Source organism: Cydia pomonella, chromosome 18 (genome assembly GCF_033807575.1).
Source record: "Cydia pomonella isolate Wapato2018A chromosome 18, ilCydPomo1, whole genome shotgun sequence".
Taxonomy (NCBI): domain Eukaryota; kingdom Metazoa; phylum Arthropoda; class Insecta; order Lepidoptera; family Tortricidae; genus Cydia; species Cydia pomonella.
Genome location: NC_084720.1, coordinates 12,491,369 through 12,510,443, shown reverse-complemented (window position 1 = coordinate 12,510,443; position 19,075 = coordinate 12,491,369). Strand labels below are relative to the sequence as shown.

The 19,075-nt window shown below is 36.0% G+C and overlaps 1 protein-coding gene across 1 annotated transcript in view; it reads left to right on the top strand.

Moving 5' to 3' along the window:
* Positions 1 to 19,075, top strand: part of LOC133527521 (cell adhesion molecule Dscam2) — a 232,005-nt gene that overhangs the window by 169,167 nt on the left and 43,763 nt on the right. Inside the window, exons 8-10 of the mRNA XM_061864567.1 lie at positions 7,193 to 7,377; positions 7,889 to 8,161; positions 9,693 to 9,803. Coding sequence (XP_061720551.1) covers positions 7,193 to 7,377; positions 7,889 to 8,161; positions 9,693 to 9,803 — 569 coding nt within the window. The remainder of the gene's footprint in view (positions 1 to 7,192; positions 7,378 to 7,888; positions 8,162 to 9,692; positions 9,804 to 19,075) is intronic.

Genomic DNA, 19,075 nt, shown 5'->3' with positions numbered 1-19,075 from the left:
GCTCCGTGGTCGTTAGTGCTAGAAAAATGAAATTTGGCATGGACATATAAATCAATAAAGCCGACAAAGTCGTACAATAAAATATAAAAAAATAATTTTTTTTAGGGTACTTCCCCTACACTTAAAGTGGGGGTGGATTTTTTTTTTTTGCTTCAACCACTGTGGCTGCTAGCAACCACTGTGCCAACTCGCGTCTTACGCAATTTTTCACTTCCACCCCAGGAGCTTATAGCTCTAACGACTCCACTCTGGCCGGCCAGCTAAGGCAAGCCAGAGGCAGAGAATCAGAGAATGTATTATTATTATTACGAGGATTAGAAAAGTACGTAATATTTTTATTTAACATTTAATTCATAAAAAAATATTATATACAAGAGTAACAAAATAAGTGCCAGATGTAAATATAACATGTTAAGCAAAACCCTCACCTCGATCCGAAACCGGCTCTCAAGTCTGCCAAAACGAGACGGTGTTAGTGAAGCGAGCTCGCGAGCGCCTTGCGGTCGCGGTGCTGTTTACTTCATCTGCATCACACTGTATTCTCATTTTCTCAATAGCAGTAAATGCTGATGTTGATTGTAAATCTTAACAATGAGATTCTGCAATTTGCACTTACTCTGTTTTAACTGACTTCAGAAAAGTGATTTTTAATTTAAAGTGTAAAAGTACTTCATAGTTGTTCTAACTGTTATTAAGTCAAGATCAGATGATGGGATCCTAGAAAAATGGAGGGAATCCTTCAATTATGACAGGGTATTTTTACACACTTTACTAGAACTTTTGTAGACAAAGATAAGTCTAAGAGTAATTGCCTCTAGTGGATACGAGGACTCGACGTTAGAGGAATCAGACATATATACGGAGACAAAATATTTTCGGAATTCGACTTTCGGGTATTCGGACGTATAGGGAACAGGCATTCGAGGAATACGACATGCGGACACTTGACGTTTGAGGAATTAGAGTCACAGGGACTGGACGTTCGGGACATTGGACATATGGGGACTGAACGTTCGGGGGATTGGACATAAGGAAACTGGACATACGGGGAATTGGTCATTCAAGACCAGAATGCCTATTACGTACCATTACGCAGTTGTTTGTGTTTCCTTGCAATAAAATGCACAAGATATCGCATTAATATATATTAAAAAATAGGATAATTTTACACCAATCGACCTAGCCCAACAGTAAGCTCATGTCACTACCGACTAGGCTAGGGAGGCCGTTATAAGATTCGTTTTTGATGTAATCTCTATATGCTAACCCTTAATACCTTTGTCAGTGAAACATTGTTGACAAGGCTAAGTTTGCCCGGCAACTTGCCCATGTTTGGGCAAATAACCCCATTGCGCCGACGGGCACAGTCGCCTTAGAATATTTGTCTTCCGACGGGAACACAAATTCCAACTTTAGCTAAATTTTAAGTTACTGCATCTGTTATCAACAGATAACTATGTACTTCAACAAAAGGAGGGAGCATTGAGGAATCCAAGCCTACTAAAAATATTTATTAACAATTTTTATAAATAATCTTCTTCTTCCTCGCGTTGTCCCGGCATTTTGCCACGGCTCATGGGAACCTGGGGTCTGCTTGACAACTAATCGCATGATTTGGCGTAGGCACTAGTTTTTACGAAAGCGACTGCCATCTGACCTTCAAACCCAGAGGGTAAACTAGGCTTTATTGGAATTAGTCCGGTTTCCTCACGATGTTTTCCTTCACCGAAACGCGACTGGTAAATATCAAATGGTATGTCGTACATAAGTTCCTAAAAACTCATTGGTACGAACCGGGGTTTGAACCCGTGACCTCCGGATTGCAAGTCGCATGCTCTTACCGCTAGGTAACCGCCTTCTATGAGTTTTCTAAATAATGTAATTAGATAATGTTTAAATTATGGACAAAAGTGTTGCTTATCTGGCTACTCATAATCAAAGAAAAAATACGAAATTTTGTTTTGCAATAATCAATCACGCCTCATAGTGCAATGATATGATATATTTTTCGTTTTGCAAGAATGGGTCAAGTGTAAAGAGTTATTTTAAATCATTATAATTATGAAAATAACATAATTTTACGAATGTGCATACATTTAAATTCTTGAACTTGGTATTTTAAATTAATTTCTATGAAAAACTACAGCATTTTGCGGTTATGTTTGTTTTTTTTTAACGAAACACCAGTTGTTTTTTTAGCGCTGGTGGCCTAGCGGTAAGAGCGTGCGACTTGCAATCCGGAGGTCGCGGGTTCAAACCCCGGCTCGTACCAATGAGTTTTCAGAACTTATGTACGAAATATCATTTGATATTTACCACTCGCTTTTCGGTGAAGGAAAACATCGTGAGGAAACCGGACTAATCCTAACAAGGCCTAGTTTACCCTCTGGGTTGGAAGGTCAGATGGCAGTCGCTTTCGTAAAAACTAGTGCCTACGCCAAATCTTGGGATTAGTTGTCAAGCGGACCCCAGGCTCCCATGAGCCGTGGCAAAATGCCGGGACAACGCGAGGAAGAAGAAGAAGAAGAGACACCACAAAAATATAACCCTTAAAACTAATGTGATTACGCTTTATAAATACCTTATTTCGATCAACATTAGTATATATCTCTTGAAACCCGCAACAATTAATAGATGTATGCACTAAATTCGTAAAATTACTTATCATAAACACAATTTTTAGCAATACTTACCTTCAGACCGGTTCTGGTAATACAGAACTAATGGAATGTGATTTCCTCAATAATGAGTTAACTTCTCTTAACACATTATTGATACTTTTAGTATGCGTTCGAGCCATTACTGCAATAAGTTAAGGTACTGAACGCATTAATGCAAAACAGACGACACATGTTAACGGATTTGTGTTAACCTTTTTTCCTTCTTTTGGAATATTAAATAATCTCAAATCACTTAGGTCAATTTTGCAAAATGATGTCGAGCGGACCAGCTACAATCATCATCATCATTCGCTTGCCCTTATCCCATTCATTTGGGGTCGGCGCAGCATGTCTTTTCCTTCCATATCTTTCTGTCACCCGTCATCTCATCGTTCACTCGCGTTCGTTTCATGTCATCTCTCACACAATCCAGCGGACCAGCTACACTATGACATTAAAATCTCATTTTTTAAGTTTTTGTGGGTTGACACATTATTGCTTATCAGCATCCAAATAATAAATAAATATAACAGGATATTATTACACAAATTGACTAAGTCCCACAGTAAGCTCTATAAGGCTTGTGTTGTGGTTACTTAGACAACGATATATATAATACATAAATATTTATAAATACTATGTATTTAAATACATAGAAAATATCCATAACTCAGGAACAAATATCCGTGCTCATCACACAAATAAATGCCCAGGATTTGAATCCGAGTCCATCGTCTTCATAGACATCACTACCCACTAAGCCAGACAAATCGTCAAAACAGTACGGTTGCTCATAGGAGGCAAGCTCTGGCGAACACACCTGCATGGCATTTGTATTATTAATACGATTATTGAGTAACTTTATATTGACACCGCTCCCATAACCAGCGGGCTCCTATTACCCCACGCTCCCCAACGTATATAACCATTACTATAATTAGCATGTAAAGAGAGACAGAAACATAATATGTTCACCAGAACATACATGATACTGCCAAGTAAGTAAGGTTATTAAAAATACAATATGGTTTATTTAAAGGATAGTCGATGACGGCTCGTCCGTAAAAGAGTTGAGAGCGAACATCAAAATCCATGCAAAATTTTAAAAACTCCTACATTTTATAATAATCAAAAAAAATAAAAAATAAAAACAAATGAAGGGCCATATCTGTGAATTATTCAAATTATTTTCAATGATGGTAATATCCTGATATAAAAATGGGGACTACGTTTGTATGAAAAGGCGGATATTCTTGGTCGTCCACTTTCGTCTTAAAGTATTTGTCAAGATCGCAACGTCTGGGGGCCTAATAGTTAAGATGACAATCGTTTACAGAAAAAAAAAGAAACGTTTAACTTAGCATTTCGTTCAGAAAATGTCAAGTATTATCATCATCATTGGCTTTTCACAAATAATTTAACGAAGTTTGTTTTTACTTTTAATTGGTTATATGACCATATTGGTTCTTTAAAAGCATTGATTACTAAGTGATGTTATTAAGTTGATTTGTTTAAACTCTTTCGTCTCTTTCAAGTCTGTATTGAAGCATTCAATCGCTTTTCACAGCTCAACTAAGTACCTACTCAAACTCAAAACAAAGTTGGTTTCCAAGACTCATAAGAGAACTCGAATAACTAATTCATCATCATTCGCGCCCGCCAGAACATCGTTAAGACTTCGATTTTATTGCCATCATAAAAAGCAGTTAAATTAAAACTTAGTTACTTAGCAGCGCTTAAATTTGCTGAGCAAATTCAAACCATTGGGTCGTCTCTGGGGAGGGCCGACTTCGTAAACGAAATAAACAAATACGGGAGTTTTGCGACGTTGTTCTTAATTAAAATCGGTGAAACTATACGTATATTTGTTTGTGTTAGGTATGGGAAATTTTAAAGATTTCTTTAATCACTAGTTTTATCTGCAGTGATTTGGGTTAATCTGGATATTGTCACGTATATTAACACAAATGAAACATATTTGTGTTAGTTATTCAAAAGATCTAATCTCATAAATAAGCACCAATCACCACAAAACACTTATCACTCTTATCATTCATTCACCGGTATTCTAATTAAAAAAAAACTCCTAGGACTAAACTTAGACACTAGGTAGCCAACGAGTGCAGAACAACATTCGAAATATGTTTTAAATTATTATTATTCGCCCAAATTTGAAAAAAATAACATAATTCGAATTTAATTTAATTACCCATGAAACAATTGCCCATTTAATTACCCATGAGCGTGCGAAACATATTCATTCTAAGTTTCTCATATGTTACTTTTACAATATAAAGTGATTTTTACTATAGTTATAACCTACTTATAAAATATTTCAAATAAATCCACTTGCTCCATGCGCTCTCTAATACCTCATTCCATAAAGTATCCAACTGGACGTAATTCTCAGTCCTGGTATCTATCAGAATACACCATAAAGTTTCATGTCCCACCATTGCCGAGAGGAAATCTTTTAGAATGCAAATGTCTCGCTCATTTCAGCTCCTTTCAAAACTATTTCTAAAAGACTTGGTACCTAACTCGGCATACATAAGCGTGCCCGCTTGCAGTCCTTTCTTTCCCACGAGTTATACATGAGTTTGATATGTAGATGGTGTTCAACGTGGGATTAAAAAAACAGTGTTTTGAACTACATATAATTGGTAACAATAAAATATACCTACATTAAAAAACAAATTTGCTACAACACTCAAATAGTCCAGACTGTGCAAGTGTTATTTTAAACGTCAAACTTCTATGAAATTATGACGTTTAAATAATACTTGCGCAGACTTAGCTTGGTGTAACTGTAGCTTGTTTTATGAAGTTGACTCAGTGCCAGTGTCAAAGGCTTTTTTTATGTCGTAAGAAAAAATCGAAGCATTAGTCTGTTATATAAGAAATTACCAATAGACCTAATGTTTTCAAAAGCAAGTTTCGAGTTCCTCCATACCGTCTCAAGTCACAATACCCTGTTTACCTATACGTTCTTAAGATTTTTTTTAAAACTAAATTCGAGTTTTAAATAACTGTCAAATCAAAGACCCCGTTGTTAATCTTTGGTCTTTGTTGTTATGTTTTATGTATTAAAGGGTTTACCTATAACGTGTACGAGTATATTAAATTCTTAGTGAAAGAAACTGATAGGTTTATCATGTTCTTCCGGGCCGGTTTGGCAAACTTTCCTTATTTGCTCACCTCATTGTAAATTGACACGTGTGGTTTTCACATTTTGAGGGAACTCAGCCGAATATATGGTTTATATTCATCTTCAAAGTGTGTTAGTGTGAAATATGTATAGGTAGGTATTATATAGTTTCACTCCTTGTTTTCATTTCCTTTACTAGTGTGAACGTTATGGATTTACTTTCAGAAAATATTGTTTAAGTCCTGACTAGACTAGCGTTTATACAGTCAGCCCATTAGAATAATTGAAGAGGTCGTGGTACTCTTGAATATAAGCTATAAGTTACCATCGTTGTCATAAGTTAGGTACCGGATGATTTATAAAAATTAGCCTTTCCCGCTCTTAAGAATCGTTTATACGGGAAATTCCGTAAACAAGCGTGTTTTTAAACCGACAGTATACTAGGTAATTGTTAACTTCTTCGATGAGTAGCGATTGCTTTTCATTCCAGCCGTCAAAAGCATCTGTTGCTTTATACTTGAAAATTGGAAAAAAATACCCTCCTGTACGGAATTTCTCGCAGAGAGGTTTGTAACTATACTGCTGCCCAGTATTTAGCACAGGCATCGTTTCGCAGAAAACACAAATAATATCAGTTATTCCTTTATTTATTTTAAAACTCAGTTATTATTTTTAACTAGTTACACTATGTCTTTTGCTTTGTTCACATAAACCACTACCGGAAAAACTGCTTTAGAACCTGCCTCAGGCTATCACTCTACTAACAAGTAAGCTTCTCGAGCAAAATATGTTTAACGATTCGAAGCAGGTAAAGTTGCGCAGCCGAGCTCTGGGTCGCAGATTAAGCGCTCGGATCGAAAGTACTTTATACCGAGTCTCACTTCGAAGTTCGGCATTTATCAACTATCGAGCCATGCATTGGCATTTTTAGCGAACCAACGTAATATTTTGTTCTTAAAATTAATCGCTATTGTAAAAACTGAAAGGGTATTCCTCTATAATAAGAATAAACATGGTCTAAAGCAATTTATTCATAAGTAAAAAGCACTTAGTGTTGACCTCGTTCAACATTTCAAACAGAATTTTGCTGTTTGTGAAGTGCTAGCGCGATTTTGTTTATTGCCGCGACGAACAAATTTAGTGTTTCTCTTTCTTGTACTAGACGAACGACCGAAACACGTTCCTAAAAAAGTATATTCACTGAGATATGTGTCTATCTTCGGTCTTTCGACACAGAAAAATAAAATAAAAAATATTTTAATTTCTATAAATTAATATTTTCTATATATTATGGATATGGAACTATTTCCATGTCCATAAATGCAATAGCAATAAATATAACAATCTCAACAATTAATTTTTATTTCATTGTTTGTTTTCCAAGGTGGTTTCGCGAGCACCGCGAGCAGCTGACGCCGCTTGAGGAGACGCCGCTGTGGGCGCGCGCACACCTGCAGGGCGGGCTGCTGAGCGTGCGCGGCGTACGGCGCGAGGACGCTGGCCGCCTCGTGTGCTGGCTCAACAACACCGCCGGCGGCGAGTCCGTGCACTTCTCACTCGCGGTCACAGGTACTAGTCAATCAGCCGCTGTGGATTGGTCGTGCTGCCACAGATTTACACTTAATAAGCAATAAATAACATTATCATGATCATAAGCTAAAATCGTCGATTGTTGAACAAGGATATCAGTGGTTTTCACAGTGAATGGCAATGTCATTTATGAAGAAGCAAAAATTAGTTGGTGTATAAATTAGGCACCTACACCTGTATATCCAATTCTAACTTAAAAAGTCTTTTGCCGAAAGTAAGTAGACATTTTTACCTTAAAACTGTGGTTAAAAAAGTAGTTGGAAGTTTAAGAAACATTTGCAATATAGGCAAAAGGTACTTTTTATTACTATCTTCTATCCAAAACGAGTAGAAAGAGACCAGCAATTTTCACGTAAAATCTAATCTGCAAAGTGATAAATGTCAGCGTTCAAGCTAAAACAAACATAAAAATTCAATTTTAAAACTACCATCCCGTGTTTTATTCCCGTGCAAATGTGCATAGTAAGGGTATTCATTTCTCATATTGCAGAACCTATCTCCGTCCGAATAAAGCCAGAAGCATTGCGAACAAAAATAAACTCGGATATCATTTTCGAATGCAAAGTCTCCGGGCATCCAATCGAGAAGCAATACTGGGTGCACAACGCAAAAACCGTCAAGCCTAATGAGAGAATTCGGCTGTCGGATGACGGTCTTAGAATACATATCAAGGGTACGCAGAAGCAGGACCAGGGCATCTACCAGTGCTTCGCTTCCAACAACAGAGATCAAGCTTATGGCGTGGCGGAGTATTTAATAGAAGGTGAAATATTTACTGATAGTTACTTTTTAGAGATGTTAGACACGTGTAAAATGTACTATTTTATAAATAAAGAAATGAATGAATGAATGAACACTACCAGCCTACAGGAACGTACCTACTTACGCTGTAAAGTTTAAATTACCTATGCCGTTTGACTTTTAAGTTTTTAGTGTTTGGCGTTTTATTTTGTAAAAAAAAAATGTGTCTTTAGCACCCCCTAAGTATATGAATGCACATAAATTTGCAAAATGTGTGTAGAAAGGAACAAGTTGGCAGCAGTACGTTCCCAACTATATTTTTTGTTACGAGTATGTTTCTTGCGGTTTAAGTATGTTAGATTGCGTAGGTAATAGAGGTCACCACTTTTGTATGCCTGTAAAGTTTTGCTTTTCTCTCTTCGTTTTTCTCGTCTTCTATTATGTATATACCTATAATCAAATACTAACTACAATTCAAATAAATCATTAGGTTTTTACATCTATAACCTAAAGGACCCGTTACACCGTATCATAATAGCCGTACTATGAACGTATCAGGCACGGAATGAAAAGTGACACGGACTACTACGCCCACTAGAACGTGTCAACATTGTATCATCCGTGCATAGCAGGTTTAGTGACCATAGTATCCGCCTATAATCCCCATAGCATCCGCGTTTCATCCCCGTAAGTAGGACCCGGGTTTTATTCGCGTAAGCCAAACTCGTCAAGAAGAGCGTGCGAATACTCATTTATAACGGGCTCAGAACGATCACCATACGCGGTTGTAACCGGTACGCTCACTGTTTCGCCGCCTGCACGCACCGATCCGCGTTTTGACACCGGCAAAATATTCTCGTACCTACCTAAAAATTTTAACGGTCCATGCATGGCACGCTACGGTGCTAGTCGGCGAAAAAAGGTGCTAGGGGCATAGTTTCAAGTTTTCAATACAAAGAATTTTTTTTTCCTGACACTTTCCTAATACGGTCATGATATGATAAGGTGTAGTGGGCATCGGCCTTAAAACAAACAAATATTTCGGAATACGCTACGCCCATTTCTATTATTTTGTTGTTTGTACTTATTTGAAATGGAAGAACTACTTACTCAATTATGTTTGTTGCTTTAGATATGAAACAAAACAATTTTTGCCCAAATTTTAAAGATTAAATTTGAAATTTTTAAACTGCAATACAAAACTCCGAACCCCGTTTTAAAATGGGTATCGCTAAGTAAATTCAAAGCGAACTAGAAAGATACGAAATAGAGGTTCATTTTTCAGATCTGCTATTCACAAAGGAAACGAAAGAACTGCTTACCTCGATTCAACTTTGCAAGGAAGCTGTTTTACTTATCCAATGCAGAACGTCCCATACGACAAGATTTTAAATCTTGTGTGAATAGTACGATAAGCGAATAAATCGGTCGATTTTTCCAATTCATATGAACTTACTGCTTTGGCATGAATGTCGCTTGGGACCGTTTATTCTGAATGTGTTTGTAGTATATTCTTGAGTGTGTTCTATTTTTGTAAAGGCTGGTATTTGCAGTGTCCGAGCGACCGCGAGCCACCGCCAACGGCGCCAACCGCTCGCGGCGAGCCCCCTACGCCCGCAGCGCGCAGTCGCACGATGTCGACTGGAACTTCACTGGCACACGAGGTATTTTATTTTCAGTTTCAATATTTATTCAGACGTTCGACGAGAAGGGATAACATTCAATATATTTTTAAGCCTGAAACATAAAGCAGAATAATTAAGTGATAAATAAGTAAAATCGGCTGTTTTATTGAATGTTGACTCGGCAGTTGACGGCACATTATGTTAATAAAGCTTTAATTAGCTTGAATAATGAACGTGTCGCTTTCGGAGCCAATCAGAACTTGTCAAACGCTTTCTAAATATATCGACAACCGCGTCCAAACATAGGCATTTAAAGTAAACCTGTCAGTTGGAGGTAAATCACATCTCGCTGATTGTCATTTATCTACTTGCGTGTATTTTAATATTTACCCACCAAACTTAAATTTTAATTTAGAAACAAAAAAACAATATATTATTAATTGCGTTTGCAATCTCATGGCGTTTATTTTGCTTGTGTTTGAGGGTGAGTTTTAAGTGCTGTCCAGATTTATTAAAAAAAACTATTCAAACAAGTCACCAAAACATAAGAATCTTATAACATTTAAAACTTTCGCGTTTTGAACACATTTTAAAATATATTTAAAACAGGTCCATACAACCAATGTTTCGACGCAGGTTTCACTGGTCATAGTCGCGGAAAACTGATGCCCCAGCAAAATGTCAAAACAGTGATTTGTGTAACTTCAACTACCCGACGAAAAGTCTATGAAATTTTTTTAGGGTAGGCATCACAATTTCAAACCACCCACCACACATATTATGTTAATTTATTAAGCCAAGTGATTTATTTTCGTATATGCACACATATGCTTTAATGAACAAAATCATTTTAAAAGTACTGCAGTTTGCTAAAATATGTGTTTTTTCATCTATATAGCAATCTAAATGTTCTTCGCTATGAGATGTTTATCTTTAGACATACGTCTATTACTTTAATTAGGTACTGATTAGTAATTTTTTAACTCGGGTGAAAGGTACCATTTCATCCCTTGGTTAACAATCTACTATACGAATAGCTCAAATTTAGCTTATGGTGACGGAAGGGTAACTATGGAATCCTACACTGAGCTTGGCCCGACATGCTCTTGGCCGGTTTTATTTGGTTAATGTGGTAACTAATAGGTAATTATGGAACCATATACACTTCTACAGATATTGATCTTATTGGTACCTATAAGGCCTAAGAAAACAGATAACGGTATACAACAAGAAACAAAAAAGAAACCTTAAAGAGTTATACTTGTATATTTAGTATGTTAATGTATGTGTGTGTGTGTGTGTATAGACAGAAAAGCACAGTTACAAGTTGATCACTTCTTCAAAAACAACCTTTGTATTTTATTACATACATTGAAGAACAGTGTAAATGGAACAAGTAGGTAGCTAGGTAGCAATTTTGGGTCAGTTCTACATCCGAAAATAGTAAACAAAAGGACCTCATAAAGTTTTCCACTTAAGCCTCGTGTCTCGTGTCACAAGTTGATCAAACTACCTACATAAACAATAGTCAAAGTTCTGGCAGTGACCTACGACCCACCGTGTTTTTGCCGCCAGTTATTTACAAACTTATCTTTAGAAAAAGAAAAACAAATTACAACTGTCATACAATAAACAAAAACTATGCCCGCTCCGCTATATTTGAGGCGCCAAGTTCGTGGTCTAGAAGCCATTATCGGACATCAATCTTCATCTTCTAATAAAACAGTAAAGACTGATATTATAAAGAATGAGTGAAATTGGTTTTGGAAATCGTTACACGTTTCAAAACATTTTGATCGCCAACTGGGTAATTAATAAGTCAACTGATTAAATCAATCATCTTCTGACAAGCAAATCACGCAAAAATAAAATAAAAAATAAACCTGTGTTACCCTGTTTCAAGTTTGTGTTCATTACTTAGTGAATACAATCAATCTTGGCTGGAAACAAACAAATAAATATTCTGTTCCTTTAACATTTTCTTCATCAACAAGCTCTATATTCCAGGGGCTTACCTTCCTTCAGAGCGCTTTAATAAAATTAAATAAATGTCATATTAATAGATCTATAAAAAGCGATGAATCCGGTGGCCTCCTGAAAAACATCCTCCCTTTACGCATGCAACGAGGAAAAAGATGAAATTCCAACCTTTTATTTTAACAGCCTTGATAATGCGTACTCTGCGTTGTAAAATGAAATAGGATTTTTCGTCGCCATATTTGATACAGGCAGGTTTAGAGGAAAACAAGCTCGGTAACGACGGGTGTACGATTTCTCTGCACCACGTGTGCCTGTAATTTTTCAACTTTTCCCGACCGCTACCCGTCCAGATTCTTCATAAAATATTTAAAAGTCCATTTTAAAGCGCGGATTCGCTGCAAGCTATTAGAGTCAGCCCTTCAGCTCAAACAAAGAGCTCCAGCGACGCAGGCACGTTTGCCGCGGGCGCATCCAGCACCCGCACTAAATACTGCTTCGTAAAAATTTCAATTAAGATCTTATCCTGGGCCGCATAAGGTTCTTTCTTCCTTCGCTGTATGTATGTATAAGTCGCTTTGTTTTATTACTAATTCGGTCCCCGCTATTTGGTGTCACTGCTCTTCAGGGGTTCCATATAAGCAGCGCCTTGGCGTGCAAGTCGTGCCGCCACATATTCATAACTATACCTCCGCCATTATAACTACCCCTAATGTACACTTTTTTAGTTCTTTTGAATTTTCTATTCAGTCAACGGTCTTTACCTCGACTCAAGCAGTTTTGTTCGACAGAAAACGTATCCAATTCAATTTGTCCTACAACAACTGGCGACGCAATGCATTTACTTGAACATATGGATTGCATTTAGAAAAGTAAAAGAGAGAACTTTGAACTAAAAGATTTTTCTGAATTGGGTACTTGACACATGTTGAATATTATAACAAAATTTAGTTTAATGGATAGAAAATGATCCATCCATTATAAAAAAGTGGAATTTAAAAAAATATATTGAGATTATAAAAAATTACAAGGCTCCAAAGACTCAAAAGAAAATTTTTTTTTTGTCTTTCAACACTAGAAAAGATAATGGTACCATTCCATTCCTTACATTTTATTGAAAAATAAATTGTATGACAACTATACACATAAACGCAATATTTCAGGGTCAAAATAGCAATTTCCTTGATCTTCCATACATTTAGCACAGACTTATGTGATGTGACGTCACATCATATTATCATTTTGTTAGAGGCGTTTCAATCGTCGAGAACGAGCGTCAGACTTTAACTCTCATTTCTTACCTTTGTGTTGCTTAAATACCATGAGTCCCATATAGACATTTGATCCTCAGGAAAAACAAGATCGTTTGACATTATTTACAAAAAACTGTCAAGTAGCCAATTCCTATGAACTTAGAAATTGTAGAAGTCAAACAAAGTGGTGAACCAATAAGTATTATTTGAGCGATAGATCTATATACAAAGATTTGTTACACGAAAATACTACTCTAATATACTGCAGACCTACTACTTTTCAATAGATATGTTGATGACCGAGTGAGATTTAGTAATAGAAACTCCATTTAAGACAGTTTGAAGTACATCTGCTGCATTCAGTAAGCATTTGAAAAATTCAGTAATAGGTAAACAACCAAACTAGTAAATATGACAAACAAATTTAGGTACTGCCAATTACGCATATGACGTTGAATGGAGTTAAGCCAATAATAGTTGGATCTATCCTCCCTAGAATTCATAATCCTAACTCCTCCTGAAGGCTTCGCCTATCAGTTTCCTGGAATACATCAACGCTTGGAACAGGATATCAAACACGGTCTCCATATTTATTATCCGCCTTGAAACTAGAGTGGATAATAGTTATAGTGTTCGTCAAAACGCAGTAAATTTATATGATCCTCGTATGTAGTTACCACGTTTTTCCATAAGTCAACTAGTACTGAGCTATTTTTCTAGTTTCCTACCGAACATTGGCCTCGAGTAAACCAGAAACAGTATGATCTCGGTATTGATAAGAACTATATCTAATAGGAGGTTCTACTTAGTTATACTGTATCACCAGAGGCAAGTACTTGAAAAGGGGTGGGAATATTAACCCTGCTTTATATCCGTTGGAGCTAGCTCAGCGGATTAATTTTAAAATTCTATACAAAGCTAAAGAACAAGACGTGGGGGTATCATAAAGGGGAAATCATCTATTCTTTTGCTTTATAAGTTCATAGGGAATATGCGACATTTTATAGTAAATGGAAGTTCTTGTGCGTGTCTGAACAAAAGTTAATATAGAGCTTTGAAAGTTTTACGTGAATGAAAGTAAATGAGTGGGTATTATACTTTTTTATTATTATGATTTGCACAATGTTTTATTTCTCGTTCTTGTGTTAGCATTGAACCTATAAATTAGTTTACGTTGGTGACATCTGCTAATCTGCTACAGGAAAGGGGAGTAAGGCAATTAATATTAATATTCTCCGAGTTTTGCAGCTATATCACTTATTTTAATAAAATGAATCGTTTTATTTGTAATACCAAAACAATAATATAACTGACTTATACATCATTGTGTGCAACTACCCAAATAAGGTATCAGTTTCAGCAGAGAGCTATTGAGGAGATTAGAAAAGTTTAAGAATAATTCCGCACCCTAGTTTGATAGTTTAAGTAAATAAAATAAGATACAATATGCTAAGGTATTTTGCACTCAATTACATGAACAAACGAAATAAATCAAATAAGTAAATATATTCAGTCTGAGATAACTATTTGACAATCGTGGCGCCGGAGCCGCGTACACTTAGCCTTGCAAATGTGGGGGGAGGTGCGCCGCGGCAACACATGGTACTCAGAGTAATGTTTATGTATTCGTTTTGGAATTTAAACTCGTGAAAATGAAAGCTAACATTCAAAAATAACATTTGTGTTATTTTTTGTCTATATGGCTCGAAAATATAACTTAAAGTGAGGTGGCTATCATGTGGTTCTATAAGGCTAGTTTTGTGGTGGTGGTAATGTCACAAGCCAAATTCCAATTCAACATGTCAATGAACATGTCATCTCTCGTTTTGTATTTGACAGTTCAGCCATAACTTGCTTGTCACAGAACTAACTTAAGATAAGATAAGATAATCATTTATTTGATAAAACACGAGTTTATAAGCTAGTATACAAATTCAGTTCTTTACATGTTCGGCTGGAATTTCAGCATTCAAATAGTACCTTGTCTTATCCTAGCCTTCTAAATAGAATAGAACATTATAGCTTCATAACTTTTATTTAGTTTAAATTTCATGCTATGATCTATACAACTTTATAGCAAAAGGACGTAGTAGGTACTAACACAAAATTATGTGAAAACGACGTTTCTAAGCGAAAAAGACATATTTTCGTCGTCTATACATAATATTGTAAGGATTTTTTCCACGACAAAGAAAATACATAAAATCATAAACACATTATAATTTATTTTTATATTAATTTTGTTTGAGACACTAACAATTCTGTCATAAAACCGAAATAGTACATTACGATACAAGTGCGAAAAATAGGAAATTCGAAACGAGTGGCGATAAATTAAAACACGACCGAAGGGAGTGTTTTAAATCGACACGAGTTGCGAATTACCTATTCGCACATGTATCGTACAACGTTTTACAGTACATATGGCCCTTTAAATGTTCGACACAGTAACGTAATATGCTACTTCTCGCACTAGTGCTATAAAGTAGCCCCATATGTACTGTAAATATCATTTTCATTTCATTACAAAAAACGAGGTATCTCTTGCCGTAACACGACTGAAAAACAGATAAAAGCTCTTTAAATATCTGACGGTAAAAGCGATCAAGCGACAACATTTAAATGAAATCTGACAGCAAGTAAAACAAATTTCAGTATTTTTAATGCCCACGTATAAGAGAAAACTGGGTGATTTTCCGAATGGCCCAGATTAAGCCGTCGGACGGGTGCGCCAGACGGCTCTCTCGATGAAATATGCAAACCATTGACCTTCTCTTGACTAACTTCAATTATTATCATAACATTTTCTACTATTAGCACAGCTATAAGATAATTAGTAGACATTTATACGAGGAAAATATCTCGATAAAGGATAAAAGAAGTGAGAGATTCCATGAAAGCAAACGAAGCACATCAAGCTCGTGCGTTATGTCGATTTGCGTTTTAAAACTTTATTTACTTCTAATATTCTTTAGTGTAGAACTTAGTACAAGACTTAAGCAAGGTAAAAGAAGGCCATTAATTTACATGCGTCTACATACGGCCCGATTCGAAGAATGATTAAGACACCTTTAAGATCTTGGAAAGATCATTAAAAGATCGATAACTAAACGACATGTCAAAATTGACGTTTATTTCGATTCCGTTGTGATTCCAGTAAGATCTATCTATACGATATTTCTAACGTCAAAGTGACATTGGTTGCCCGAATCGCTGCTTCTGTCAATTATACGACATACAAACGATATATAAACGAGAACTTATCTAAACCAGAACTTATCGTTATCGTATCTCATTCTTCGAATCGGGCCGATAGTAATTATTTGTGAAAAGAAAAATCATTTCAGTTAGATCTCTCGATTTACAAATAACGTTTACTACACTTTTTACTCGATTGCGCTATGTGAAGCGAGTAATGTAAGTAATAATGTATTTATTGGTACACATAATGCCATTTTTGTAAAATACCTACATAGTGCATATAAAAAAGGTACTTGTAGCTGAACTATTATAGTAACTCTCTTATTTATGACTGACATATAAACAATTTTTAATACATAGAGGGAAGCAGTAAGGGTCACTTATATTTTCAATTATACAGTATTACGTTGTAAGAATATAATTAGAATACGACATGTTGGTTGTAACCTGGTTGGTTGGTTGTGTTGTGTTGTGTAGAGTCATCATAAACTTGAAACATGTTTCAGGTTTAAAAAAACCCTGGGATAATCCTGTATAATTCAGTTACTCACAGTCTGCTTCAGTTTGTGGAAAAGTAATTTTGCCGCGAACATAAATGATAGGTTAATAAAAAAATTAACTCTAGCTCCAGTTTCAAGAATTTACGCCATTTTTACCAAAGCGGAAACTAGTTTTAACCAGTAAACTCGCAGGTTTTTTTACATAATTATATGAAAAGTAGATACGCACGTAAACATAACCTAAATAGGATCTTTAAAGTACTTAGGTACATACAAAAATAATTTATTGTATATTATGCAGTAACTTTGGCTGCCATAAGATAAGTGACCAATGGCAAGAGATCCAGTGAGTGTACAGTACAGCTGCCAAACTTGAGCGTTACGTTCTAAAATGACGGCCCGATTCGAAGAATGATTAAGACACGTTTAAGATTTTGGAAAGATCCTTAAATGATAAATAAGTAAACGACATGACAAAATTGACGTTTATTTAGATTCCGCTGTGATCCCAATAAGATCTATCTACGATATTTCTTACGTCAAAGTGACATCGGTTACCTGAATCGACCTGCTTCTGTCAATTATACGACGTACAAACGATATATAAATGAGAACTTATCTGAGCCAGCAACGGTATCATGGTCGCATTTTTATCACCTGTCATGTCATGCGTCACTTTCGCACTTACATACTTGTTCGAACGTGCCAGGCATGGTGACAAATCATAAAGAGCCGACCATCTTACCTCTACTGAACTTATCGTTATCGTATCTCATTCTTCGAATCGTACCGTGAATATCTCTGCATACTAGAGTAAAAAGTGCCGATTTGCAAATTTCACGATATAGAGAAAATGCACGATTTGCCGACTGGCCCAGATAAAGTGTCGGGCATGTGCGCGAGACGGCTGCCCCGATAAATTATGCAAGCCGTTGACCTTCTGTTAACAAGCCTCATTTGTTCCCGGAATCCGACTTGATGCCGTATAAGATGAGCCTCGGCTTATAAAAGCATTTAAAATTGTGTTTATTATACTTATAGACTGATTAAGACTAAATGTGACTTATGACATTTTGACTATGTTGAATATATTTTTTTTATAATTACATACCTACTGATTGACACAATTATATTAACTAACTCCTAGTATCCTTACGTAATAGATAATAGCTATCGACCGCGTAAACTATCTCACATTGCATCTCCCCCGCAGACCAGCACTGAGATAGGTGCAAGCGAGATTCCTTCTACAGTAGTACCCTCCTATTTTGCCCTCAATTAATTGCAGGTTCATGTAATAAATACATAACTACTACATGCATAAATTTTAATTCTAAAATAAACATGCTAACTGAAGCTATAAGAAGCGGAATTGATAGGGTCGATATGTACAATAGTAAAAAGGTTCTATAAAACAATACATTAAAAAAAACATGCTAATCTATCCTAACCTAACGAATAATATCGTTTTGCAGAGGGGTACAACCATGGTATTGTTTAATAGGGACCTCATTAACAAATTCCCGCAACAGTAATACCAACATCAACATGCTACAAACCGTCAACAACAACAATTCCGCCAACTTACAAAAACCACGATGTGCTAACCCTTACAATATCGTTACACTTAATCACTTGGAAATACGGGGCGTGAGAATTTTGTAAAATAGTCGGCGCGTGTACCCGGTAATGAAGGGACTGTGTTATTGCGTTTTACTTCAAATCCCGGACTCATGGGTCTCCTGGGACAACTATGACATAAATTTAATCCAGTCCCATTGTCTCGTTTAAACGGGGAGGCAAAAAGGACATTTCTAAAACGGGCAATCCTATTTAAATGCGAGCCCAAATACGACTATGACTTAAAACGCTTAAACGTGATGGAAGGACGTAAAAATACCAGTGGACGGCAATTATACTGTTCAAAAGATGTTGCACAATAAAAGTGAGCTCTGCCCATGTTGAAAAGAAACACTGAATCTATTCTGTACTGTTGAAATTCTTCTGACAACGTTATGCAAACTGGTTTCCATTTTATATGGGTGTATGTTCGAGTGGCTTCTCAGTTGAAGTTAAATAATAACATATGTTTAATTTCGATTAGCGTACTCGTTACAACCAGCTTTATTGACAAAACACACTTTAGCTTTTAAAAGCCCTTTAGATGATGATAAAAAATAATATGAAATTATTACGGTTCAAAACCGTGAAAGCGTTACATGTTTATTAATTCTTTTCACAACTTTCATAAATTATTATGATAAACACAAAACTCGTCTTGTTTGCGATACAAGTTATCAATTCAATTTATTTTTATATTCTTTCAGCGTTATACAAATTGAGGCTGTGTTTGTTAGGCTAAGAAAAATGTATTCTTTGT